Raw genomic sequence first — 27,110 nt, 5'->3', positions numbered from 1 at the left:
GACCAGAAAAATACTGATTGTTTCCAAATCTTTAACATACATAGTGTTGTCCCTTGAGACTGTTCTTGGAATATATTAGGAAACATTGTATCAAATTTGCCTGTCAATAGTTGACTGATTTTATTATAAATCATGTATTATTATTATTTGCTAATGGATCTACAATATAATGCAGTAACTAAGTTGTTTATGGTTAGCATATGGCATATGTACAAAATGCATCAAGCTTTTAATATTTCTTACAGAGAAGTTATGCTTGCATCAGATTTTGTGGTGTTAAGTTATACCTTACACCAGCGGTTCCCACACTGTATGCTGCAGTGCCCCAGGGTGCTGCAGTGAATTTACAGGGGCATTGCGGAGTATTTTAAATTTTCGAGAGAAACACAGCGATACTCAGCATCTGTTGGACCATGCAAACTACTAGCTCCGGGTAGTATTAGTATTAGTAATGGCTACATGGTGCAAGAAAGCCTATGGCTTATGCTGCACCAGCCAACAAAAAAAAAAAAAAAAAACCCTGAATAAAACAATGATAAAAAAATAATAATAAATAAATAATAATAATTAATAAAAGAAAAGGAAATGAAACCTATCATCCTATGCGCTTCCCTCACCCGAAGGTACTATCCAGATGGCCTTTGAATTCCCCCAAACTGTCAGCCTCTACCACCCGTGTAGGCAACTTATTCCAATAATTTATAACTCGCTGGCTAAAATAAAACTTCCTGCAGTCCAATCTAAACATTTCCTCCCGTAACTTGAATTTATGTCCCCTAGTTCTAGCATCATTTATAATCTTGAAAATTTCATCCTCATCCATTTTACTGATGCCTCTCCGGAGCCTTAAACACCTCAATCAAATCTCCTCTAAGGTGTCTAGTTTCCAAACTCTGCAATCCCCATATTTGAAGTCTTTCTTCATAAGGACGCCCTTTTGCCAATGTGACCAGGCAAGTTACCCGTCTTTGCACCCTTTCAAGAAGCTCGATGTCTTTCTTTAGGTGCGGTCTCCATACTTGAACACAGTATTCCAAGTGTGGTCTAACAAAAGCCTTATATAATGGGATTATCACGTCCCTATCTCTACTTGCAAAAGTTCGATAGATCATCGATTTGACACCATGGGCCTTCCTTGCAACCTGTTTACAATGCTCAGAGAATTTCATGTCTGACCATATCATAACACCCAAGTCCCTTTCCTCCAGTACTGGGTTTAGTTGAACTCCACCAAGCGAATAATTTATTTTGGGATTACTGTTTCCCAGGTAATACCTTACACTTTGTTGGATTAAAGCATAGCTGCAATTTTTCTGACCATTCCTGAAGTCTATCTAGGTCTCTCTGAAGAAGCTCAGCTTGACAGTGATCATTAACTACTCTACCAATTTTAACATCATCTGCAAATTTAGACATCATGCCCTCTATCCCTTCATCAATGTCGTTTATGAAAATTAAAAACAACAGTGGTCCTAATACTGATCCTTGGGGGAACTCCACTTCTTACATCAACCCAATCTGAGGAATAGCCATTCATCACAACCCTCTGCCTCCTTCCCTGAAGCCATCCTGCTATCCATCTAAGGATTTTCCCAGTGATTCCAACCTGTTCCAGCTTATAAAGCAAGTGTGGGACTGAATCAAAAGCTTTGCTGAAATCTAAATAAACAATGTTGAAATTATTCCCTAAATCCAGCTCATGAGTGACCCTTTCAAAATAGCGAACCAGATTTGTTAAACATGATTTTCCCTTTATAAAACCATGCTGAGTATCCTTGAGAATTTCAATTTGATCCAAATGATCCTGAATTCCACCCTTGATCATTGCCCCCATGATTTTCCCTACCACTGAAGTCAGACTGACAGGTCGATGATTTCCCACTTCACTCTTAGAGCCACCCCTATGTATGGGAGATACATTGGCACTTTTCCAATCCAAGGGAATCTCCCCAGAGTCTAGTGATGCTTGCATAATTAGCCTCAATGGTTCAATGCACTCACTTGCCGCCTCCCTTAAGATTGAATACATATATAGTTATAGTTATTATAGTAATAACTATAACTATATATGTATTCATTCACTATGGACCCCAGTACTCCAGGCCCATTTGTTACCATCCCTTAAGATTATAGGGTATATTCCATCAACTCCAGGAGCCTTACTGGCCCGTAGGCTCGAACGTTTTTTCATTAAATAATCTTGCAAAATTTCAATATCATTAATTACATATTTTTCAACTTCGCTCCCACAATTTCCCATTGCCACAAAAGGTTTTTCATTTGTAAATATCGATGCAAAATAACAGTTGAGTTCATCTGCAATGGCAGCTGGTGTATTTAATACTATCCCCTTTCCTTTATGTAAAGGTCCGATCTGGTTTGTCTTGCTCTTCTTGGCATTTATATATCTGAAGAATTCCTTATCCCCCCATTTCTTTGCTCTGTTTGCTAGTGATTTCTCATAAACTGCCTTTGCCTGTTGAACCTTTTCTGTGGCTCTATTACAGATCATCTTGTAGCTGTTATAGGCTTCAGTACTTTTTTATTGCTCTGTAACCTTTCCATGCCACCTTTTTCTCTTCAAGTAATGTGGCAACTTCACTATTAATCCAACTTGGAACCCTCCTCATGGGGTATTTTTTTAATGATAAATACGCATTCAAGTAGTTCAAAAATTCAGGTAGTTATAAGTGTCAACATTATCACAGTTCAACATTACTTAATAAATTGAACTATTAGGTATTTCGTTTGGCCTATAGGGGGCCGTGAAAAAATTTCTGAGACACTAAGGGTGCCTGTGAACCAAGAAAGTTTGGGAACCTCTGCCTTACGCTGTCAGTTTCAAGATCTTCTTACACTATGCTTTTAAGATCGTAGTTTTAAATTAGTTATATCCTTAGTAAAAAGTAAAATTTCTTAGCTACAAACAAGAAATATATATATGCCTAACAAGTGATTAGAACTTTTAGCTACATATTTATCATAATTGAGCACTACTGTTCCACTGCACCACTAATTAAGTGTTACATTATTTGCACCAAAACACCAATACAATAATGGTATGAATAATAAGTTGTATATTACAAAAGCACTAGAATAAATTTTAAAAATATGCTAACGATCATTACTAAGACTATTAAAATATTTCTCAAACACAATTTAATATGTTAATTAATCAAAAAGATGGTAAAGTTTCAAAAAAACTTATCTGTTCCTCTGAGCTCAAAATCTTCAAGTATATGATATCAGTATTATTTTTTACATCCGGTTCCTTTGTGACCACATCATGTCCAATAAAGATTTCCCCATGTTGTGTCTGAAGTATAATTGCAGCCTTTTGTAGATGATTCTACATTACTTCTTTTAGCAGAATCATCTACATTGTTTTTCATGGAACAGAATTTAAACTAACAGGTTGTAATTACTCTTTTCATTCTTTGAATTCCCTCTTTGTAAATTGGGATAGATTCACACATCTGCTATCCATGGGGACCTCTCCTGAATCTGAGAATGCTCTCATAATTGCTTACTTCCTTTGCCGCTTCCTTTAATATAATTGGATGGATCCCATTCACCCCATGTGCCTTTCTTATGCTTAACTTCAACAATTTCTCTCCCACTTTCCTCTCAGTTATAACAAAATCATTTAGCTCTTTGTTAGCTTTTGATAAACTTCTGGCATCCCCCCTCTTCCTCTAAAGAATTTTTCATGGGTGAATACAGATGCAAAATACTCATTCAGTTTGTCACCAACCTGAGCAGGTTCATCAGTAGTCGAACCAATTTGATTCATCCTCTTCCTTCTAGAGTTTATATAAGTAAAGAAGTCATTGCTGTTTTTATTAGCATCCTTTGTCAAAGATTTCTCATAATTTGCTTTCACTTCATAACCTCTTTTGTGACTTGATTACAGACCAGCTTATATATACCCTATGCTTCTGCATCACTGGATAATTTGAGTTCTAGGCGTTTTTTTTCTCTGCTATTAGTCCGTATTTAATCTGACATTCAGTAAGTCTAAGCCCTGAACAGTATTTCAATTTGGTATGAAAAACCTAGCAGCTTCTATGATTACTTCCTTGCATTCTTACCCTTTAGGATTTGCTGTTTGTAATGTTGTGATATGGTTCCACTGTATAGAATTTAAAAACTGTCTGAGACCACTGTTAATCATCCTTACAAAAGCAAAAGTCCTTCCCTTTACCCTTGATGGTAGTTACAACTTTAAGTGAATCTTAAATCAATATAATGTGATCACTGCCACCTAGTGTTTCTTTTATCTGCAGATTCTTAATGCATGAATAATCACTGCTGACAATCAGATCAAGAGTATTACTCCCTCTAGTTGCCTCTCTAACATGCCTCTCTAAATGCAGTCGTCTAATAAATCCACAAAAGCCTTGCTAGTTCGTTAATTAATAACCCATAAGTTCCAGTCAGTATCTGGAAAGTTAAAGTCCCCTCATTAGATCGTAGATATAGCTTAGCTTAATTATTTTTTTTTTTAAGCTAAGTTAATCTAAATTAAGCTAAGCTATATCTACTATCTAGTCATTACATCACAGCACATAAGGACTCCTTGAAATATCATCAGTCCCCTCATTATAAGACATTGTGGTTTACTGGCCTACACTATTTTTGTGTACAGTTGTTTGTTGTAGTCATCAGAGTCATTAGGCCTATAACACATTGCTACTCTCATTTTTGCTTTCCCAGTGGTTATGTCACACCAAACTGACTCAACATTTCACTGTTCACCCATGTCAGCTGAATGCACTGCTTTAGATTTTATGTGCTTCTTAACTAAGAGCATACTTTTCAGTCCATTGAAGAAATTCAGAAAAAAACCAACTGAAGTATGAAAAGAACTTACAGAAGATTACTTCCAGAAATTATTTATTATTTTAATTATAATTAGCTGTATAGTGCAAGGAAACCTGAGGCTTTTGCTGCACCAGCCAAAAAAAAAAAAAAAAATTCTGAGTTACCCTGAGAGAGAGAGAGAGAGAGAGAGAGAGAGAGAGAGAGAGAGAGAGAGAGAGAGAGAGAGAGAGAGAGAGAACCAGAGTCAGAAGTAGAAGGGAATCACCAAGAAAGAGAAGAGTGATGAAATCCAGCTCAGGATCCTGGGTGTGCCACGCCCATACTCACCAGATGTTGAGCACCTGTGGTAAAATGTTTCTGTGCTTGGAAGAAATGGTGTAAGCAAGCACAGTGCAATTATTTTGAAGTAGGTTATGAAATATTTCATTATATTTATTTTATTGTAACAGTCTCGTTATTTAATAGGATACATCGTGTAATCTGTAGATGGTGATTACGAGGCTCATAGCTATCACAAAAATACATCTATGAAGGTAATATCTAGTAAAAAATACATGAGCAATTTCCTAAACAATAAAGATTAATTTTTTTTTTATTCAAGTGTGAAATATAGTGCTCCCATTTCAAAAGTGGAAATAAATAAAGTGATGAAGTGAATAAAATAGTTAAAGATATGAAATAATTTCAATTAAAACTCTGGGTGCATGAGACTACTTTCTAAACAGTGTATTGGACTCAAAAAAGATAGTAGTGTTTTCAGTATTATTTACTAGATGTCAAATCTAGTAATTCAGATTTGAGAAATTCTCTCATAAATGGGTCCTTAAATGTTGGGTTTCCACAAAATATGTTCCAGGATTGTAGCTTCTTCTGATCCTCAAAAATGATCCAAGTCCTATCAAAAATATAAGCAGGACTTGATAATAAGTAGTGCTCAAATAAATTTCAGTGGGCAGAGAAAAAGCGGATGGACTTCAGTTTCACAGGAAGAATGATAAAAGGATGCCAAAAAAGTGAATGACAAGAGTGTTGATAGGATTAATTTGAGCTAAAGCAAAAATCATGGGATGGTTATAGACAAGTATTACACATTCAAGCTAAAAGAATATACAGTTGTGCCCCTGTATCTGCTGATTCGGTATCCGCCGATTCCGCTACCTGTGGTTAACCACAGAAGAAAAAACTTACCACTTACCTCTCGTGTGTCCAATATGATGCTGCCCTTTATTTTTTACAATGTTGCATATGGTTTGGTCACCAACATTATAATGGTTCTTTGGAGTGGACGGATGCATGATTTACGGATGCACCATTTCAAACTTTTGAAGAATTGAAAGTTTTTGTTTAATTTGAAAGCACAACTCTTGCATTTGCCCTTCATTTTCGTGATTTTTAAACAATAATAAAAAAAAGTTATTATATAAAAAAAAAATTCCGACATCCCTGACATAAATAACGAAACAAAATTTGTCCTTTTACAGTGTGACGGAATACAACAATTGACGCGATGCACTAAATCAAACTAAACATTTGGTCTCTTTTTTTTTTTTTTTTTTTTTGTAGGTATGAAGACAGTGGGGGTTGCAGTGGTTTTTGTATTTAACAAAAACCACTGAAACATGCAACAAATGAGTGTTTGAAATCACAGGCAAAGAAGTGAAGAAATGAGGAGAAGGCTTTAAATCAGCCTATCAATAAACACTTTTATAGAACAGGCACTATGGTCTAAGCTAATAATGCACCTAAAATCCAAAAATAACAAGTGTATACACTATAGTGACCAGATGTCCCAGATTATGTAGGACAGTCCCAGTTTGCCCCACATTGCAAACTGTCTCAGAAAGTGTCCTGGATTGGACACTTTCTGTGACAGAAAGTGCCTCTATACTTAATGGCAAACATAATGCAAATTATATGCATTGTTTGCTGGGAACCAATGGTGCAATGGAAAGAGTTTTTTCGAGTGTAATTAAGTTATGGATGTCAGAAAAAACCAACTGACTGTAGAAATTCTGAAAGCAATACTACAAGTTATATGCAATTTTGCTAATTCTGTGAAGAATTTTATAAAGAAATAGCCATTAAGAAAAATTCACTCTGCTGAAAAATATATTTAATTATATTATTTAATTTATATTGTTTTTATTGTTGAAAGAAGTATGTATTTTTATTATTTCACAAAAATACCAATATTATATAGGTATTTCTGTGAAATAAAGAGAGTATGTGTAAAAAACAAAACAAATATAGGCTATATTTGTTTTTTTTTTTTGTTTTTTTTTTTCAGTGTGATATTTTATTTTATAAGTTTAGTTCAAAGAAATGTATGTATTTAATTTATATTTTGTATGTGAATATTTTTTATAAATAGAAAATTTTAAAGAATATGTATATGTTGTTTTTAGGAGGGAGTTGTAAAATTGACATCTTGCATTGGAATACTAATGATCTGGTCACTTTAGTATACACTGTTAAAAAAATATAGCAAAAGGAGGATGCTGAGTTCAGTGAATAATGAGAGAAACAGAAAACAGATGGCATGGAAGAGTGGTGAAAAATACTAAAACTTAACAGCTACAAGTTGCTCCGTAATAAGAAAAGTATATAGTCTTATGAAGATATATACATAGCAGAGAAATCTCCATATATCTATTATAACCCCAGGGACTCACATCTGGTGAGTATAGGCTTCTAATTTTTCTTGGTGATTCCTTTCGACCTCTCTCACTCTCGCTCTCAGGGTAATTCAGGAAATTTTATTTTTTTGGCCATAAGCCTAAGGCTTCCTTGCACCATTTAATCTCCATGCACACTGTGGGTGACCACCGAGGTGTGAACCATTGTAAGCATTGAGGTATGGCACCCACACCACATGGAGGAATGCCACCCTCTGTGTTACCAGGCAATACCAGGTGGTAGATGACTCTCATCAAATGGTGAAATACCACCACTTTGCTTATTGGAGGCTTGAAGTGGTGGAACCCATGTTTAGTCTCCAGAGCTATGTTCTCGTCAACCCTTCCCCATCTCTTCTATCATGCAGTTTGACTGATGACTTTTGAGGTTATGATGAACATCATGGTGAGATCCAATCTTCATTACATTTTGAGAGTACAGCTCTAAAATGGTATTCGCAGGCTGGCCGCTAGTTAGTACTAGATAAGCTTACTATAATCTTGCTACCTCTACTCTACTCTGCCAGACAGTGACTTGAGGGAGTCCGAGTAGTGTGTATGTGGGGACATTGTTGAGGCCACGTTATGTCGCGGAACTGGGTATATTCTTACCATGTGTACGCCATATCCAAAAATTTAATTACTTCATGCAGCATGTCCCCCCACTTTTTATTACTATTGAATACAAAATGAATTGTCAAACTAACAGAATAAGCTTATCTGTGAAAAGATCTAAACCTCCCAAACACTTCCTAGTTCATTTCACAAATATACATGGTCTCAATTCTAATCTCAACGATGTCCATTTCCACTTGCATTCTGCCAAACCCCATGTACTTTTTCTGACAGAATCTCAGTTATTAGTTGATTCAACCACTGCTCATCTCAGTTGCCCAAATTATTCGCTGCATGATTCCTTCCACCTCAAAGGTGGTACTTGTGCATATTTCCGTTCTGATATTCCCGATCAGAGACTTGATAATTTGGAATCTCCCCTTTTCAGTCTTCTCTGGCTTAAAATCTCTCTACCTCATTGTGCAGATTCATCTGTTGTCTCTACCGTTCCCCCAACTTCACTAATCACTTTGAGCTCTTTGACTTCCTCTCTTTGCAACTTGACTTTCTTCAGTCCAACTTTCCTAACAGTGAGTTAATTTTCCTTGGCGATTTTAATGTTCACAACTCCAGCTGACTTCCATTTTCTAGTCACACCGACCCAGCTGGTCGAGATGCTGAGGCTTTTGCAATTACTAATGACCTTGCACAGATTGTTCATTTACCTACAGTCCGAACCATGCAGCCAACACACTTGATCTTTTTCTCACAAACAACCCTTCTAAGTATACAGTCAAAGTGAGTGGTTCTTTAGCCACCTCAGATCAAAACTCGGTGATTGTCTCTTCTCCAATCGAGCCTTTATTTCATGGCTGTTCCCAACCTCGTATTGTTTGGCATTACAAGAATGCAAAATGAAATCCTGTGAGATTTCCTTTTTGCTTGGTCGGATTACTGTTTCAAAACTTCTGATGGCAACGTTTGCTCAGATTGTGTCAGTGAAATTATTCTTGTAGAAATGGAATCCTTTATTCCAAACTCCACTTTAAAATCTCGGCCATTATCTAAACCTTGGTCTTCCACTAAATGTGCTAAGGGTGTTCAAGAGAAGAATGTTGCATATCGTAATTGGCTTGTTTCCAAATCTTCAGTTTAATTTTCTGCCTATGCCAAAGCTCGCAACAATTGTAAAGCAGCTATTAATCAGTCCAAACTAGATTTTGAACATGCTAAGAGTAGAAAACTTGCTTCTTGCCCTAATGCTAGTAGTAGTAGTAGTAGTAGTGGCATCTGATGCAAGAAAGCAAGCGTATGAGCTTATGCAGCATCAGCCAAAAAAAAAAATTTACGTGACCATTCCCTCCAAATGTTTGTCCAGTTCCTCCTTGTATTTATTTAACCTATCAACTTCCGCAACGACAGATGGAAGTTTGTTCCAGCAATTAACCACCCGCTGGCTAAAGGCAAATTTCCACACATCTATTCTACATCTGTCTTTCCTCAGTTTGAATTTACATCAACTTAGGTTCGTAATGTGAGCAAGTGGAAGAATCCCATCAGAATTCAACGTCCTCAACTCATTCAAGGCCTTATACACCTCAATCAGATCACCTCGTAGGTGTATAAGTCTCCAGCCACTGCAATTTGTAGAACTTAAGCCTCTCTTGGTAAGAGGATCCCATCATTTCCCTCATCAATCTTGTTGCTGTTCTCTGTACATGCTTAAGCAAATCTACATCCTTCCTAAAATGAGGCTTCCAGACCTGTATGCAGTACTCAAGGTAATTGTCCCTCTGCATAAGGCAGTGGCCTGACCATTGCCTTATGCAGAGGGACAATCACCTCCTTTTCCCTGCTTGCAAAACCTCATGACTTGCTCTTGCAGCCTGTCTGCATTGTTCAGAAAACTTCATGTCTGACTGCACAATCACAACCAGGTCGTTTTCATTTTCTACCACCTTAAGTGTAGTACCACACAGTTGGTACATTCCTCTGGGGTTATTTCTATTCATATGCAGAACTTTGCATTTGTCAATGTTAAACTTCAGTTGCCACTTCTCAGCCCATCTTCCCAAATTTTCTAGATCCTGTTGCAGTAGCACACTGCCATTACTATCATTAACAACCCTGCCAACCTTTGTATCATCTGCTTGGTAGCCGAGTATTCTAGTCTCTTGCCAGAGTTATTGGTAGCAACTTTTGCCCTTCACTTTTGCACTTCAGCCAGGGATAAAGCTGACCCGCTAGCATCCTATTTTTCTTCCCACTCCTATATTAATGATCTTGGTAAAACACCTTGCACCATTCCCAACACGTTCCATTCAGTACCTCCTGTGGTCTTCCGTCAAAAAGATGTCAGAAGGATTTTGACAAATCTCTATGCTAAGAAAGCTACAGGTCTTGATCGCATTTCTCCACTTGTTCTCAAAACCTCTGCTCCTGAACTCCTCTTCTTTGCCATCTTTTTTCACTTTCTTATTCCAAAGGTGTTTTTCCTTCTGCTTGGAAATTTGCTCATATCCAGCCAGTTCTAAAAAGGGTGACAAATCCTTCCTATGCAATTATCGTCCCGTTGCAATTACTTCTCCTCTTTCTAAAATAATTCAGAAATCAATTAACCGCCAACTCTTAAACTACCTAGAAACCTTCCGTCTGATCAATGGTCACAAGTATGGATTTCGTCAGTGTCGATCCACTGGTGATATTCTGGCTTATGTTACCCATTTATGGACAAATTCAATGGAAAAGTTCAGGGAAACACAAGCAGTTGCTCTTGACATCTCAAAGGCTGTCAATCATTTGCCATAAAGGTCTCCTAAACAAGTTTCCATCTTATCATTTGCAAACTTTTTTTTTTTTATTAGTTATCCACTTTTCTCTCTGATCGCTCAAAGAGGGTAATGGTAGATGGCTCTCTGTCTGCTAACTTTTCCCCTAATGCTGGTGTCCCCCAAGGTTCAGTTCTTTTCCCCCACTCTTTTCCTCTTATATATTAATGACCTTCTTCCATTGACTGAAAATAATATCCATAGTTTTGCCGATGATAGCACATTGCATTCCACTTTCCATTTTGAGAAATCTTGTCCTGCTCAATCAGCTTCAACTTCTCGAAAATCTGCTACTAATTCCTTAAATGCAGATCTTCAGGTATTTCTCCAGTGGGGCAAAGACAACTTAGTTGATTTCAACCCTTCTAAAACTCAGTCTTGTCTTATATCTCGCAAAGAGGATTCTTCTTCTCCTATACTTATCTTTGGTGACACTCCAATTTCCAGGCAAAATGATATATCTCTTTTGGGGATTACCCTGACTTCTAATCTCTCTTGGCACAAGCACATTACAAATATTGTTTCATCTGCATCTAAAAAACTCATTTTTCTCTTTTGCTCTCGATGTTACTTTTCTTCCAAACAGCTGTTCACTCTGTACAAGTCGCAAATCTGCCCTATCATGGAATATTGTTCCCACATCTGGGGTGGTGCCCCCAAAATCTCTCTCATGAGAAGAGAGCAGTTAGGTTAATTAATGACTCCTCTCTAACACAGTCTCTCTACTCGCTGTCTCATAGACGTATGTTTCTGCTGCATGCCTTTTCTACAGATCCATGGGCACTGTTCTTCTGGATTGGCTTCTATAATTCCCTCTCTCTCTCTCTCTCTCTCTCTCTCTCTCTCTCTCTCTCTCTCTCTCTCTCTCTCTCTCTCTTTCAAAACAGTCCTTACATGTGCTGCCACCAGCCAACATCCATTTACTGTCCAACTTCAAACTCACAGAACCAACTTTTCATCTTCTTCGTTTACTCATTCAACTGCCGTTTTTAGGAACAACCTTCCTTTGTACGTTTTTCCTGAAAATGCAGTCTACAGAAGTTCAAGTCTAATATGAACAAATATCTTCTTTCGTCTTCTCAACCTCCAATCCAAGCACAGTACTAAGTACTATAGGTTCTAATACCTCTCGTGTTTGGGGTTTACATAAAAAAAAAATATATATATATATATATATATATGGCTAATAATACTATATTTGTTCATTTCTTTGTGAATTCAAAGAAGGAAAGACAAAATCAGATCAGCTTTTTTCTTTTGTCTATTAGGCAAATGAAAGACTTAGCAAATCCATCTGACATTATGGATGAATTTCACAGGTACTGCATGTAGATATTTGCAGACCAGACTGTTTGTGTTGAGGAAAAGCTGGCAGCTATGTTTTAATGCAGCAGATTGCAGACAACATCTTGCATTTGGAGAATACCAACTCAGTGTAACCTATTTTTAATGGGGTGGAAAAAAAAAAAGTAAATGAGGAAAGGTAATTGTAAGTTATAATTTTGGGAGATATATTGTCAATTCAGTGTTGACATCTGGCAAAGCAGGTCCATTATTTCTTGTTGGTGATTTAACAAATATTTTCTTGTAGAGATAGAGCTTATAATTGCACTGTAAAAAACAGTTGTAAGATAGACTAATTTTTTCAAATATAGACACTGCACCTAGAAAAAACACCCACACACATTTTAGGGAAGAGTCCAAAGGTGGGCAATGTGCTGGTGGAATCGGCAATATGGCATATGTGGAAAGATTTTGAAAATTTCAAAATGTTTTTTTTTAAGTCAGTGAATTGTTAATTGCTGGAATAAGTTGCCTCCCTGGGTGGCTAAGACTGCCAGCTGGGTAGATACCAATGTGATGGAATCACATAGGTAATTATTTTTTTATTTTATTATTAATTAATTAATTTATATTTTCTTTCATTCTAGGAAGTTACTCGCTACAAGTTAGTCTCAAAAAAAATGGACGAATTGAACTGCAGACAGCTTACGAATCATTAAATGTCTATGAAGATAATGGTTTGTTGTTTTTATTAATATTTAACCCTGATTATGGCAAATATTTGTGCCTCTCACTGGTTGCTTAATTTTATCTAAATATTAATTCATGTATTAGACTCATACTTTCAGTTTGGTTTATGATTCATCTTACTTTTATACTTTAAATGTTCTTTATGCTTCTAGTTTACTTTCATTTGCCTTTATTCAATGTAACTTGTTTATCTCTTTCTTGTTTTTTGCACCCCATTAATTCAAAAAAACATTGGTTATTTTCTGAAGTTTAAAGTTTAAGTTAATTATTTTCTATAGCAGAGTGAAGCTTGCAAAATAATTTTATCAGTTAAAAGTGATTTTGACTTCAATCACTTTTAAATGGAAATGATTAACCATTTGAACAGTTTATTATGAATGCATCTATCCAGAATTATAATGGCGCCTCTGTAGCCAGGTGGGTAGGAGCAGCAGTGCATAGCACACACTTCTTGATTAGACCGGGATTCGAATCCATGACCACCAAATACGGAGGATGCGGCAAGGTCAGGGATTGACCACCGCATATCCCCGAAGCAATATGACCTTAGTTGCTAATGCTCCTAAAAGCCAAATAACAAACAAACAACAACTCAGAATTATTGTTATATTAGTATTAATACTGCTTGTGAGCCAACCTGGCTAGCCGGGTGAGTAAAGTGCCTGCCTGGCAACCCAAAGGTCGCAAGTTTGAATCCCTCCTCGGGCTTGGATCAGAGTAGCGCAAAAACCTTGGGAGGTGCATTATGGCCACAGAAGCTGATGCGCTAACAAAAACAAAAAAAAAAAAAAAAACTGCTTGTGTGAGCTTTGAAAGTTTATATACATCAGCTGCAGAGAAAAAGAAGTTATTTCCATGTTTGTTCCAATATTAATTGTCTGAACCATCCTTAAAGTTATTCAAAGTACTCACTTTCAACATTAGGTGGAAGTTTAATCCAATAATCAAGTATTCTGAGGCTAAATATAATTTCTGCACATCTACATCCTTTTAAATTTATGCCACTTTAAGTGTTAATCTGAGAAAGGGTAAAGATGCTAATAGCATTTTGTTTACTTAATCCTATTCAATCTTTAGACACTTCAGTTAGGTCACTCCACAGATTCCTACTTTCCAGTAACTGCAATTTACTGAACAATACCAGTAACCAGTCTTTTCTGGTAAGATGCACCCCAACCATTGCCTTGTATAATGGTATAATTGGCTCCTTATCCCAGCTAGCAAAGTTACTGTATATCATTGACAAAACATCATGTGCTACCATGGCAGCTGGTCTGCATTACTCAGAGAGCTTCATATCTTATTATTGTTATTATTATAATTAGCCACATGGTGCAAGGAAGCCTGAGGCTTTTGCAGCACCAGCCAAAAAAAAAACCATTTGAGTTACCCCCGAGAGAGAGAGAGAGAGAGAGAGAGAGAGAGAGAGAGAGAGAGAGAGAGAGAGAGAGAGTCAGAAATAAAGGGAATCACCAAGAAAGAGAAGAATGAGCTTCAACAATATAAAATAATTCGTGAGGCATCTTTTCTCCCATGCCACCACTAAAGTTGATCAGAGGTTTGTCAACGCACCCATGCCGACAAAAGGAAGGTCTAAGCAAACATTTTGTTGTAAGGAGGTGAAAACCATTGAAATGTCCTACAACTCTCACTGGGTTGTTGTTGTTATTTGGTTTTTAGGAGCATTAGCAACTAAAGCCATATTGCTCTGGGGATATGCAGTGGTCATTTTGTGACCTTTCCGTATCCTCCGTATTTGGTGGCTCACGGGCTCAAACCCTGGTCTAAACAAGAAGCATGTGCTATGCACTGCTGCTCCTGCCCACCTGGCTACGGAGGTGTCCTCTCACTGGGAATGGATAGCTTGGCAACTGTTGGAACAAGTATGCACAGCTAACACTTTACATATCATTCTACGTAATTATATTAGAACTATTCAAAATTACAACTGCTACCAAAATCAGTAATTATATGGTGCTGCACAAGAGGCATAAGACTGAAAATACGTGTCCATATCAATCTCTCGCATCTTCATACGAAATAATATTTTAATGGACTACTCATATTAATTTGCGAGCACATATTTATTTCATTTGCTCAATAGTAAAATACACAATATAAACTCACTGTTAAAATGGATTATACAGATAACAAAAGTTACCTACCTACCACACAAACACCATCAAAAAGAACAAACGGACTGTATGTTTTTTCATTCTTCCACTACCTTGAGTACCACATAGTTGGCATGTTAATCTGCATTTTTGTCAATATTAAACTTCAAGTGCCAGTTCTCAGCTCACTGCCTAATTTTTCTAGAACTTGTTGCAGTCATTAACCACCATGCCAACCTTTGTATCATCTGCAGACTTCGATATTAAGCCTGATATACCTTTATCAATAAATATAAAAGTGGCACTGCCAAGAAACCATAGAAAATAAGTAGAAGTAGAAATTCTCCTTCTGCCAAAGAATATTATAGGAGGAACCATTTGCCATTTCTTGAGCACTTTATCCAAGAAATGAAAGCCTACATTGTGTAGTGTAATAAATACAATAGCTTATTTACAATAGAATTCTGCATTCAAATTGTGGATGGTTTTAAATTTCAAACTGAGAAAATCATAATTACAAAGTTAAAATAACTTACAGGAATTTAAATATTAAAGAACAGGAAACTTTCCTCACTCGATGCTTTGGAATATTTTTTTTCCCTTACTATTAATTAACCTTTATAACACATAAATTACTGGAATAATTACCTATATGGGTTGTTGAGGCTGACAGTTTGGAGAAATTCAAAGGTCAACTGGATAGCTACCTATGGGAGGAGAGAAATGCATAAAGTTGTCTGTGACCCCAGGGGCTCACATCTGGTGAGTATGGGCTTGGCACATTCAGGGTCCTGAGCTGGATATCATAATTTTTCTCTTCCTTGGTGATTCCCTTCTATTTCTTACTCTTGTTCTCTCTCTCTCTTTCTCTCTCATATATATATATATATATATATATATTTTTTTTTTTTTTTTTTTGGCTTTTATTGACAGACAGAAGACCGGTGAGAAGAACCTCTCAAATACTTTTATTAATACTGGTAATAGAATAGATGGTATGCTTTGACTGTACCAGCGGTACAACTTGGATCTTCGAATAAAAGCCTGAGATTAGCGTGTTTCCAACATGTAGGAAATGAGCCTTCGTTAAGACACGTGTTGAAAGTTGCACAAGAACATCGGGTGCAACAGACCAAATATGTTTGACGGACTTACCCTCAATGAGGTCCGGTCCGGGAGTTTTTCTATTTTTGATTTTATATATGGCTAACGCAACCTCCTCTTCCGTGAAGGGCTCTTCTGTGGCTGATTCTTAGTGTAGCCCTGATTCTTAGTGATGAGGTTTCTGTGTACTTCTGTGTCATGATCAGGATTGTCTTGGTAAATTATTCTGTCTAGAATCTTGTTCATTGTCTCTTCCCAGGAAAGCATCTCCGAGGAGCCCTCAGAATGGATAGTATTTATGATATCCGTGAATCCTACTTTGTTCTTTATGAGTTTGTGAACCAAACCCCAAGGGTTTTATTGCTTTCCGTCTCTACCAGGGCACACCAGGAACTTTGTTTGGCATGATAAACCTTGTTTGTGTATCCTCTCTGGATTGCATTGTATCTTTCCTTGTACTGTGCTACTGTTTGCGGTGGGTGTGTTCTTCATTTTCTTTGTAACTCTTTCCTTGCATGCTGGAGAGAGGAGTGGAGATCTGTTAATCTTTCTGACCACCAGGGAACTAATTTTGGATGTCAGGTACATTTTTTTTCATCGAGGCACATGATGCTTTATGGACTGTCTTGCAGGAAATTAGTTTTCTGGTGGCTATTCATAGTTCAAAAGTGCTCGGCTGAATGGTCGTGAAGAGCAGCTCAGATAATATTCTAAAAGGTATCCCATTAGGCACTTCAAGTGGAGAATCTGATGGAATGGCTAATGCATATATCAAACGGTTAGAGGTATACTGTTTTTAATGCTATATGTTATTAGACGATGATTACTGGTGGTGGTGGTGGTTGCAGTGTCGCATTCTTGCCAGTGCCTTAGTCTGTTGACAAGAGAGAGAAGGTGGAAGTTAATAGCATGATATCCAGATCAGACTCCCCATTTCCCCCGAGCTGTACATAGTTGGCTATTACAAGTCCACAAGAGACGATGAATTCTTCTAGTAGATCTCCTCTGGCATCGAAGGTGGCATTATGAGATTGGGTTGATTGAGCATTTGAGTCAGCAGCTATGATAACATCTGAATTTCGAAGAAGGTCAAGGGCTTGCTCAAGATGAGCAATGCGTGGCTGTATGTCGGTGCCAAATTGGAAATACACCGTGAGAAATGTGTTGCGGATAACAGTTGCTCTGGCCAGATTTGGGCAGCATAGGGAATCAATTCTAGTTTTATTTATTATTTTTTTTTTATGAAAACCCCACACAACAGGTATTAGAACCTATAGTACTTATTACCGTGCATGGGTTGGAGGTTGATGAGACAAAAGAAGATATTTGTTGACATTAGACTTGAACTTCTGTAGACTGTAATTTTCAGAAATACGTATGAAGGAAGGTTGTTAGCATTAGCATTAGTAGAGGCATATGATGCAAGAAAGCAAGCTTATGCAGCATTAGCCTAAAAAATAATAATAATAAAAAAAAAGCCACTTTCATTTCACCCCTCTGTTCGTTCGAAATACCTGTCCAGCTGAGCCTTAAATTTATTTAGGCTATCAACTTCAACAACAAGGGATGGAAGTCTGTTCCATCAGCCAAATACCCGCTGGCTAAAGGCAAATTTCCGCACATCTATTCTTCATCTGTCTTTTCTCAATTTGAATTTATGCCCTCTCAGGTGATTATTCTGAGTAAGAGGCAGAATACTATCTGCATTGGGCATGCTCAAACCCTTCAAGGTTTTATACACCTCTATCAGATCACCTTGCCTGTGTCTAGTCTCTAGACACTGTAATTTGCAGAACATAGGCCTTTCTTTGTAAGAGAAACCCTTTGTTCCATTCACTAATCTTGTTGCCCTTCTCTGTACCCATTCCAACAGCTCTACATTCTTCTTGAAATGAGGCCTAGAGACCTGTATACGTACTCAAGGTGTCGCTTGACAATTGGCTTATATAAGGGAATAATCACCTCCTTATCCCTGCTAGAAAAAGTCCTGTATATCGTTGACAAGACACCATGAGCTGCTCTTGCAGCCCATCTGCACTGCTCAGAGAAACTTCATATCTGCCTGCACAATTACCCCCAGGTCCTTTTCATTCTCTACCCCTGTCAGTGTAGTACCACAGAGTTGATACATTGCCCTCGAAGGATTAAATTGAAATCATGACTCTGACCAGAGCAGCAAAGCAAAAGGCTCAAGCTAATGGGAGTGCTGTGGCTCAGGGGAGAACTGAGGGGGGCAGTTGCCCTCTGAATCAGCCTATTAAAATGCACTACTTGCTTGATGTTTGTGGGCAGTCAGGTACGGGACATGATACTGCCATGGGGGATGTCTTTGTGTGTGCACGCGATGCAAGGAGTGTAAGCAAATCAGGCGACAACTCAGCATTGTTATGGGCCTATATGAGAGCTTGGAGGACAGGGTGGATGCCCTCGAAGGATTAAAAGTGAGGGCCCATCAAGCTCTCAGCTGCCCACACCAATGCCAGAGCTTGCACTGGTCATCGCGCAACACAGCGGCAGCCCCCAAGGCAGAATGCACTGGTCCCAAAGGAACTAGTAGTTGTTGGTGACTCTATTGTCAGGGAAACGGGAAACATGCTTTGTAAAAAGGATAGGTGGAACAGGACCAGGGTATGTCTGCCAGGGGCAAAGGATGATGACGATGTAGAGCGGATATCATCTTTTAAGGGCACAAAAGGTGATATAGTTGAACACGTTGGCACTAATGATATTAAGAGTAGGAGACCGGCGGAATTACTTAACAAGTACAGGTCACTGTTGAAAAAAAGCCGTGAATAAGGGTTGAATTTGAAAGTGTCTGCAATTCTGCCCAGACACGATAGGAGGGAGTATATGATGAGAGCCCTGTCAATCAATTCGTCTCTGGGGATTGTGCAAGGCTCAAGGGGTAGAATTTTTTTCAGCCTGGTCTGTACTTGTTAACAGGAGAGACTGCTTCTACAGGGATGGGATACACTTAAATAGAAAGGGTGCAAGAATGTTTGCTGATGCTATCGAGGCAGTGTTAGGTGGGTCGGAAAACTGCTAGATTGGGGGGATACAAGGACTAATAGATTAACAGCAGCCACTGGCAGATGTGAAAGTGATTCTTGCACTGCTTCTATTGGAATGAGCAGAAACCTGGAAAACAAGATGGAGAATATTTCAGAGACTGCTGGGAATCATTGGGGTACAAATAAACACATAGGGTGTGTTAGGGTAGCTAAGAAAAAGAACAGGTGCATGTATACTTGCGTGTACACCAATGCTAGGAGTTTAGTAAATAAATTTGATGAATTTGAGGTATTGCTCAAAACATCAATGGCAGATATTGTGGGGATTTCAAAGATGTGGTGTCACACAGTTATATAGAATGCAGAACTGGAATTTGGGGAGTACAATGTCTACAGAAAGGATAGACAGGATAGGAAGGGAGGAGGAGTTATGCTATTAGTTAAGAAATACATAAAATCCAAGGAAGTGAAGCCAGGCGCCTCCGTAGCCAGGTGGGAAGGAGCAGCAGTGCGTAGCACACGCTTCTTGATTAGACCGGGGTTCGAGCCCGTCACCACCAAATACGGAGGATGCGAAAGGAAAGGTCAGGGAACGACCACCGCATATCCCGGAGCAATATGGCCTTAGTTGCTAATGCTCCTAAAAAAAAAAAAAAAAAAAAAACCAAGTGAAGCCAGTCGACATTGCTGGACAGTGCAGTGTTGAGTCAGTTTGGTGTGACATAAGCATAGGGAAATCAAAATTGAGAGTAGGAGTGTGCTCTAGGCCTAATGACTCTGATGAGTATAATAAGAAACTGTACGGGGAAATAGAGTGTGCCAGTAAATCAGAGAGTCTTATAATGGGAGATTTTAATTTCCAAGATATTGACTGGAATTTGGGGGCTGGTCACTCACACACTAGCAAGACTTTTGTGGATTTATTGGATGATTGTGTTCTACATCAGCATGTTCAGGAGGCAACTAGAGGGAGTAATACTCTTGATTTGATTATCAGTAGTAATTCTTCATGCATTAAGAATCTGCAGATAAATGAACCACTAGGTGGCAGTGATCACAGTGTGCTGAAGTGGGATTTACTCAAAGAGGTAACTACCATTAGGGGTGAAGGGAAGGGTTATTGCTTCCGTAAAGGCGACTACGATGGACTGAGACAGTATTTAAATTCTATACAGTGGGACCAATTGATGATGTTACCAACAGCAAATTCAAAATGGGAAGTATTCAAAGAACTTATCTTGGAAGCTACTAGGCTTTACATACCAACTAAGAAATATTGTTCAAGGTTTAGGCCTAAGTGGATGTCAGATGAACTAATGAGACACATGGCAGAGAAGAAAAATGCATGGGATACATAAAAATTAACACGTGACACAGAAGCCTATGATAGATACAAGTTGATCTGCAACCAAGTTACAAAGGAGGTTAGGCAGGCGAAGGCAGATTACGAGAAATCTTTGGCAAGGGATGCAAAGAAAAACAGCAAAGAGTTCTTTACTTATGTAAACTCTAGAAGGAAGGGGATGAATCAGATTGGTTCACTTGATATTGATGGTTCAACTGTTGATGATCCTGCTCAGGTAGCTAACACACTGAATGAATATTTTGCATCGACATTCACACATGAAGAGTTATTCATCGAGGGGAATGCCAGAGGTGTAATCAACTCTGGCAGAAAGCTAGAGAATCTTGTAATAATTGAGAGTAAAGTCGAGGAGAAATTGTTGAAGATAAATACAAGAAAGGTACCTCGGATAGATGGGATCTATCCAGTTATATTAAATTAAGCAGCAAAGGAAGTAAGCAAACCTTAGCCATAATTATGAGAGCTTCCTTGGACTCATGGGAGGTACCCATGGACTGGAGATGTGCAAACGTGACCCCAATTCACAAAGGAGGATCAAAGGGCGACACAAGTAATTATAGACCTGTTAGTTTAACTTCTGTTCCTGGAAAATTAATGGAGGCACTGGTTAAAGAAGCACTGCAGAATCATCTAGACAAGACTTCAGTTATAGCTCAGACACAGCATGGTTTTGTTAAGGGGAAGTCTTGCTGACCAATTTGATTGGATACTATGATGCAGTCACAAAAGACCTGGATTCAGGGAATAACTTTGATATTATATACTTGGATCTTAGAAAGTATTTTGATACTGTTGCACATGGAAGACTGCTGCACAAATTGGAGCAGTGTGGCATTGGAGGCAAATTGCTGCTATGGATAAAGGGGTGGTTGAGGGGGAGAAGACAGAGAGTGGTAATCAATGGACACTGCTCATCGTGGAGTAATGTTATTAGTGGAGTCCCTCAGGGTTCAGTATTGGGTCCATTATTGTTTTCTGTATTTATAAATGATATTGAAGATGGTATATCAAGCTTAATGTCCAAGTTTGCAGACGATACGAGGGTTGGCAGGGTTGTCAAGGACACTACTGACACTATGCTACTGCAACAGTATCTGGAAAGGTTGAGCAGATGGGCTGAGAGGTGGCAAATGAAGTTTAACATTGACAAATGTAAAGTATTACATATGGGAAACAGCAACCCCAGAGCAACGTATCAGTGGTACTACACTGACAGTGGTAGAGAATGAAAGAAACCTGGGGGTGGTTATGCAGGCAGATATGAAGTTTACTGAGCAGTGCAGACGGGCTGCAAGAGTAGCTCATGGTGTATTGTCGATGATATATAGGAATTTTTCTAGCAAGGATAAGGAGGTGATTATTCCCTTGTATAAGGCAATGGTCAGACCGCACCTAGAGTACTGTATACAGGTCTGGAGGCCTCATTTCAAGAAGGATGTAGAGATGCTGGAACAAGTACAGAGAAGGGCAACAAGATTAGTGAGTGGAGCAAAGGGGTGCACTTATGAAGAAAGTGCACTTACGTTTTGCAAATTACAGTGTTTGGAGACTAGCCGGCAAGGTGATCTGATAGAGGAGTATAAAGCCTTGAATGGTTTGAGCATGCTCCATGCTGATTGGATTCTTCCTCTTGCTCAGAATAATCACGTGACAGGGCATAAATTCAAATTGAGTAAAGACAGATGTAGGATAGACGCGAGGAAATTTGCCTTTAGCCAGCGGGTGGTTGGTTGCTGGAATAGACTTCCATTCCCTTGTCGTGGAAGTTGATAGCCTCAATAAGTTTAAGGCTCAGCTGGACAGGTATTTCGGATGAACAGAGGGGTGAAGTGGAAGTGGTTACTTTTTATTTATTTATTTATTATTTTTTTTTCCTGATGCTGCATAAACTTGCTTTCCTGCATCAGATGCCTCTGCTAATGCTAATGCTCTGGGGTTGCTGTTTCCCATATGTAGTACTTTACATTTGTCAATGTTAAACTTCATTTGCCACCTCTGAGCCCATCAGCTCAACTCTTCCAGATCCTGTTGCAGCAGCATAGTCTCAGTAGTATCCTTAATAACCCTGTCAACTTTTGTATCATCTGCAAACTTGGACATTAAGCTTGATATACCATCATCAATATCATTTATAAATACAGAAAACAATGATGGACCGAACACTGGACCCCGTGGGACTCCACTAATAACATTAGTCCATGATGAGCAGCGTCCATTGATTACCACTCTCTGTCTTCTCCCCCTCAACCATCCTTTTATCCATACCAGCAATTTGCCTCCAATGCTACACTGCTCCAATTTGTGCAGCAGTCTTCCATGTGCAACAGTATCAAAAACCTTTCTAGGATCCAAATATTTAATATCAAAGTTATTCCCTGTATCCAGTTCTTTTGTGACTGCATCATAGTATCCAATCAAATAAGTCAAGCAAGACTTTCCCTTAACTTTCCCATGCTGTGTCTGAGTCTTGTTTAGATGATCCTGCAGTGCTTTCTTAACCAGTGCCCCCATTAATTTTCCTGGAACAGAAGTTAAACTCACAGGTCTATAATTACTTGTGTCAGCTTTTGATCCTCCTTTGTGAATTGGGGTCACATTTGCACATCTCCAGTCTATGGGTACCTGCCCTGAGTCCAAAGAAGATCCTTTATCCTTGGCTGAAGTGACAACAGAACCATCTTGTTTTGATAGAGGTGGGAGCAGAGATTGGGGGGGCACCTCCCTAGCCAGGTCAGCTGGAGCAGCAGTTCGTAGCACATGCTTCTTGATTAGACCCAGGTACCGGCCTTTGACCAACAAATACGAAGGATGCGGAAAGTCAGGGAATAACCACCGCATATCCCTGGAGAAATATGTCCTTAGTTGCTAATGCTCCTAAAAACCAAACAACAGCAACAATAGCAGAGATGATCAAACGTTGTGGCCAATAGCTTTGGCAAGAGACCAAAATTCTTGGCTATCATTTGGGGAAGAAATAAGTTTTATACCATTAGCCTGTTCAAAATCTAGTTTGGGTTGATTAATTTTTTTACAATTGTTGCGAGCTTTGGTGTAGGCAGAAAATGAAACTGAAGAATTAGAAACAAGCCAATTACGATATGCAACATTCTTCTCTTGAATAGCCTTAGCACATTTATTGGAAAACCAAGGTTTAGATAAAGGACGAGATTTTAAAGTGGAGTGTGGGATAAAGGATTCCATTCCTGCAAGAATAATTTCACTCACACGATCTGAGCAAAAGTTGACATCAGAAGTTTTGAAACAGTAATCCGACCAAGGAAAAGAAGAAAAGAAGTCTCGGAGGTCATCCTATTTTGCATTCTTGTAATGCCAAACAACGCGAGGATAGGAATAGCCATGAAATAAAGGTTCCATTGGAGAAGAGACAATCGCCAAGTTTTGATCTGAAGTGCCTAAAGGACCTCTCACTTCGACCGTGTGCTTAGAAGGGTTGTTTGTGAGAAAAAGATCAAGCATTAAAAAGATCAAGCTGTATGATTATGTTTGTCCAGTATTCTTGTAGGTAAATGAACAATCTGTGCAAGCTCATTAGTAATTGCAAAAGCCTCAGCATCTCGACCAGCTGTGTCGGTGTGACTAGAAAACGGAAGCGAGCTGGAGTTGTTAACATTAAAATCACCAAAGAAAATTACATCATTGTTAGGAAAGATAGACTGGAGAAAGTCAAGTTGCAAAGAGAGGAAGTCAAAGAGCTCCAGTGATTAGTGGAGTTAGGAGAATGGTAGAGACAACAGATGAATTTGACACGAGAGGCCCCGGGTGCCAAGTGAATTTGAGGTCAAGCTTTCAAAGTGCGAATAATATTGCGATTCTTCAGAGAGATAAAAGTTCATTTTAAGTTATATCGTTCTCTGCCAGCTGTTCTTTTATACCCTAGTTCTGCACTTGGAAAATCGCAATAAGAAATGAAAATCACCTTTCTTATTTAGCATTAGCATTAGTAGAGGCATTTGATGCAAGAAAGCAAGCTTATGCAGCATCAGCCAAAAAAAAAAAAAAAAAGTAAAATATATAAAAAAAAAATAACCACTTCCATTTCACCCCTCTGTTCGTTCGAAATACCTGTCCAGCTGAGACTTAAACTTATTTAGGCTATCAACTTCCACGACAAGAGATGGAAGTCTGTTCCACCTACCAACCACCCGCTGGCTAAAGGCAAATTTCCGCACATCTATCCTACATCTGTCTTTCCTCATTTTGAATTTATGCCCTCTCAGGTGATTATTCTGAGCAAGAGGAAGAATCCCATCAGCATTGAGCATGCTCAAACCATTCAAGGCTTTGTACACCTCTATCAGATCACCTCGCTGGTGCCTAGTCTCCAGACACTGTAATTTGCAAAATTTAAGCCTTTTCTCGTAAGTGCAACCCTTTGTTCCATTCACTAATCTTGTTGCCCTTCTCTGTACTCATTCCAGCAGCTCTACATCCTTCTTGAAATGAGGCCTCCAGGCCTGTATACAGTATTCTAGTTGTGGCCTGACCATTGCCTTATACAAGGGAATAATCACCTCCTTATTCCTGCTAGAAAAATTCCTATATATCATTGACAATACACCATGAGCTACTCTTGCAGCCCGTCTGCACTGCTCAGAGAACTTCATATCTGCTTGCACAACCACCCCCAGGTCCCTTTCATTCTTTACCACTGTCAGTGTAGTACCACAGAGTTGATACGTTGCTCTGGGGTTGCTGCTTCCCATATGTAGTACTTTACATTTGTCAATGTTAAACTTCATTTGCTGCTTCTCAGCCCATCTGCTCAACATTTCCAGATCCTGTTGCAGTAGCATAGTGTCAGTAGTGTACTTGACAACCCTGCCAACCTTCGTATCATCTGCAAACTTGGACATTAAGCTTGATATACCATCATCAGTATCATTTATAAATACAGAAAACAATAAAAGACCCAATACTGAACCCTGAGGGACTCCACTAATAACATTAGTCCACGATGAGCAGTGTCCATTGATTACCACTCTGTCTTCTCCCCCTCAACCACCCCTTTAACCATAGTAGCAATTTGCCTCCAACGCCACACTGCTCCAATTTGTGCAGCAGTCTTCCATGTGCAACAGTATCAAAAGCCTTTCTAAGATCCAAGTATATAATATCAAAGTTATTCCCTGCATCCAGTTCTTTTGTGACTGCATCATAGTATCCAATCAAATTGGTCAGGCAGGACTTCCCCTTAACAAAACCATGCTGTGTCCGAGCTATAACTGAAATATTTATTACATTTATTATATGAAATATTTATTACATATATTTCTTTATTTACTAACTAACCAACTTCTCTAACCACTTGGCCTCCTCGCGGCACTGCTAGCTGCCTCCCCGTGGCAGGGCCGGAAACCTCGGAGGGAAAGTTAACCCCTCCAGATCAAAAAGGAGCTAACAATGAAATATGACAATTATACTGAACTTGAGCAGCCTAGGCGCTCACCTAGTACTAACAGCAATGCTGATCATGACACTGACCATGACACAACAAAGTGAAAAAGACTGCACAAAGACCCAGAACAACAGGAATGCCATCTTCGTCCTATCATTCTTTCTCTCTCGGACAAGCCTAGTACTTTATCACCTTTTCTCATATAAAAATGCTTCGATAGTGTGGCGGACTCTTCCAAAATGGTGAGAAGACTCAGATCTGGAGTCCTATTGGTCAAAACATTCTAGAAAGTCATAAACATTCTGAGACTCTGATGAATCTTATCAACATTTGGCGGTCTACCCATACAAGTCAACGGAGGTATTTAATGTTGCATGTGGTCTACCCCACATGCAACATTAAATACCTCCAAGGGAGTAATTGCAGATTGGAATCTATTGAATGTAACAGAAGCTGAACTGATCCAGGAACTGAAACATCAAAAAGTGATCCAAGCCAAATGCATCATGATTAGGAAAGATTGAGATCTTATTCCCACCCATAATATCATATTGACATTCAGAACACCTATCTTACCATCTAGTGTCAAAGCTGGCTATCTCAACTGTCGAGTACGACCTTATATTCTGAATCCTATAAGATGCTACAAGTGCCAAAAATTTGGCCACTCACAAATGGCTTGTTGAGGAGTTCCAGTCTGTCCAAACTGGTCAAAAGATCATTCCCAATCAGACTGTGATGCTAAAACATCGCAATGTCCGAATTGCAAAGGCTCACATCCAGCTTACTCCAAATCATGTGATCTCTGGAAAACAGGGAAAAAAAATCCAGAAGTATATGGTAGAGTGAAAAGTTACTTATCAAGAGACAAAAAAGCAAATTATGCTGAATACACAACCAAGAACACATATGCAGCAGCATTGCAAAAATACCAATCAACGGCAACACAAACTGAAGTCTCAGTACCCCCAACCATATCGATTGCAGATTGGGCCCAATCTATTCTGTCATCATTGATGAAACCAACTTCTAAGGAGCAAAAGGTAGTAGACAGAGCCAACAACACCCAGTCACAGTTCCACCAACTCCACCACAGAGATCATCAGATAATACAAAATTGAAAATGGATTCAGCTCCAAATAGGAAGATAAAAAATACCACATTAGTAAACATGGATAATAAC

At 38.7% G+C, this 27,110-nt stretch overlaps 2 protein-coding genes across 2 annotated transcripts in view; both read left to right on the top strand.

The window, feature by feature from the left end:
* Positions 1-27,110, top strand: part of LOC150081151 (uncharacterized) — a 157,123-nt gene that overhangs the window by 115,150 nt on the left and 14,863 nt on the right. The window contains exon 6 of the mRNA XM_090380945.1: positions 12,814-12,903. Coding sequence (XP_090237071.1) covers positions 12,814-12,903 — 90 coding nt within the window. The remainder of the gene's footprint in view (positions 1-12,813; positions 12,904-27,110) is intronic.
* LOC150081150 (uncharacterized) overlaps positions 12,831-27,110 on the top strand; it is a 421,878-nt gene continuing 407,598 nt past the window's right edge. The window contains exon 1 of the mRNA XM_090380944.1: positions 12,831-12,903. The gene's annotated coding sequence lies outside the window, so the exon portion shown is untranslated. The remainder of the gene's footprint in view (positions 12,904-27,110) is intronic.

Source organism: Mastigoproctus giganteus, chromosome 9 (genome assembly GCF_048544385.1).
Source record: "Mastigoproctus giganteus isolate SK-2022 chromosome 9, ASM4854438v1, whole genome shotgun sequence".
Classification (NCBI taxonomy): domain Eukaryota; kingdom Metazoa; phylum Arthropoda; class Arachnida; order Uropygi; family Thelyphonidae; genus Mastigoproctus; species Mastigoproctus giganteus.
This window is presented reverse-complemented; position numbering and strand designations above follow the sequence as displayed.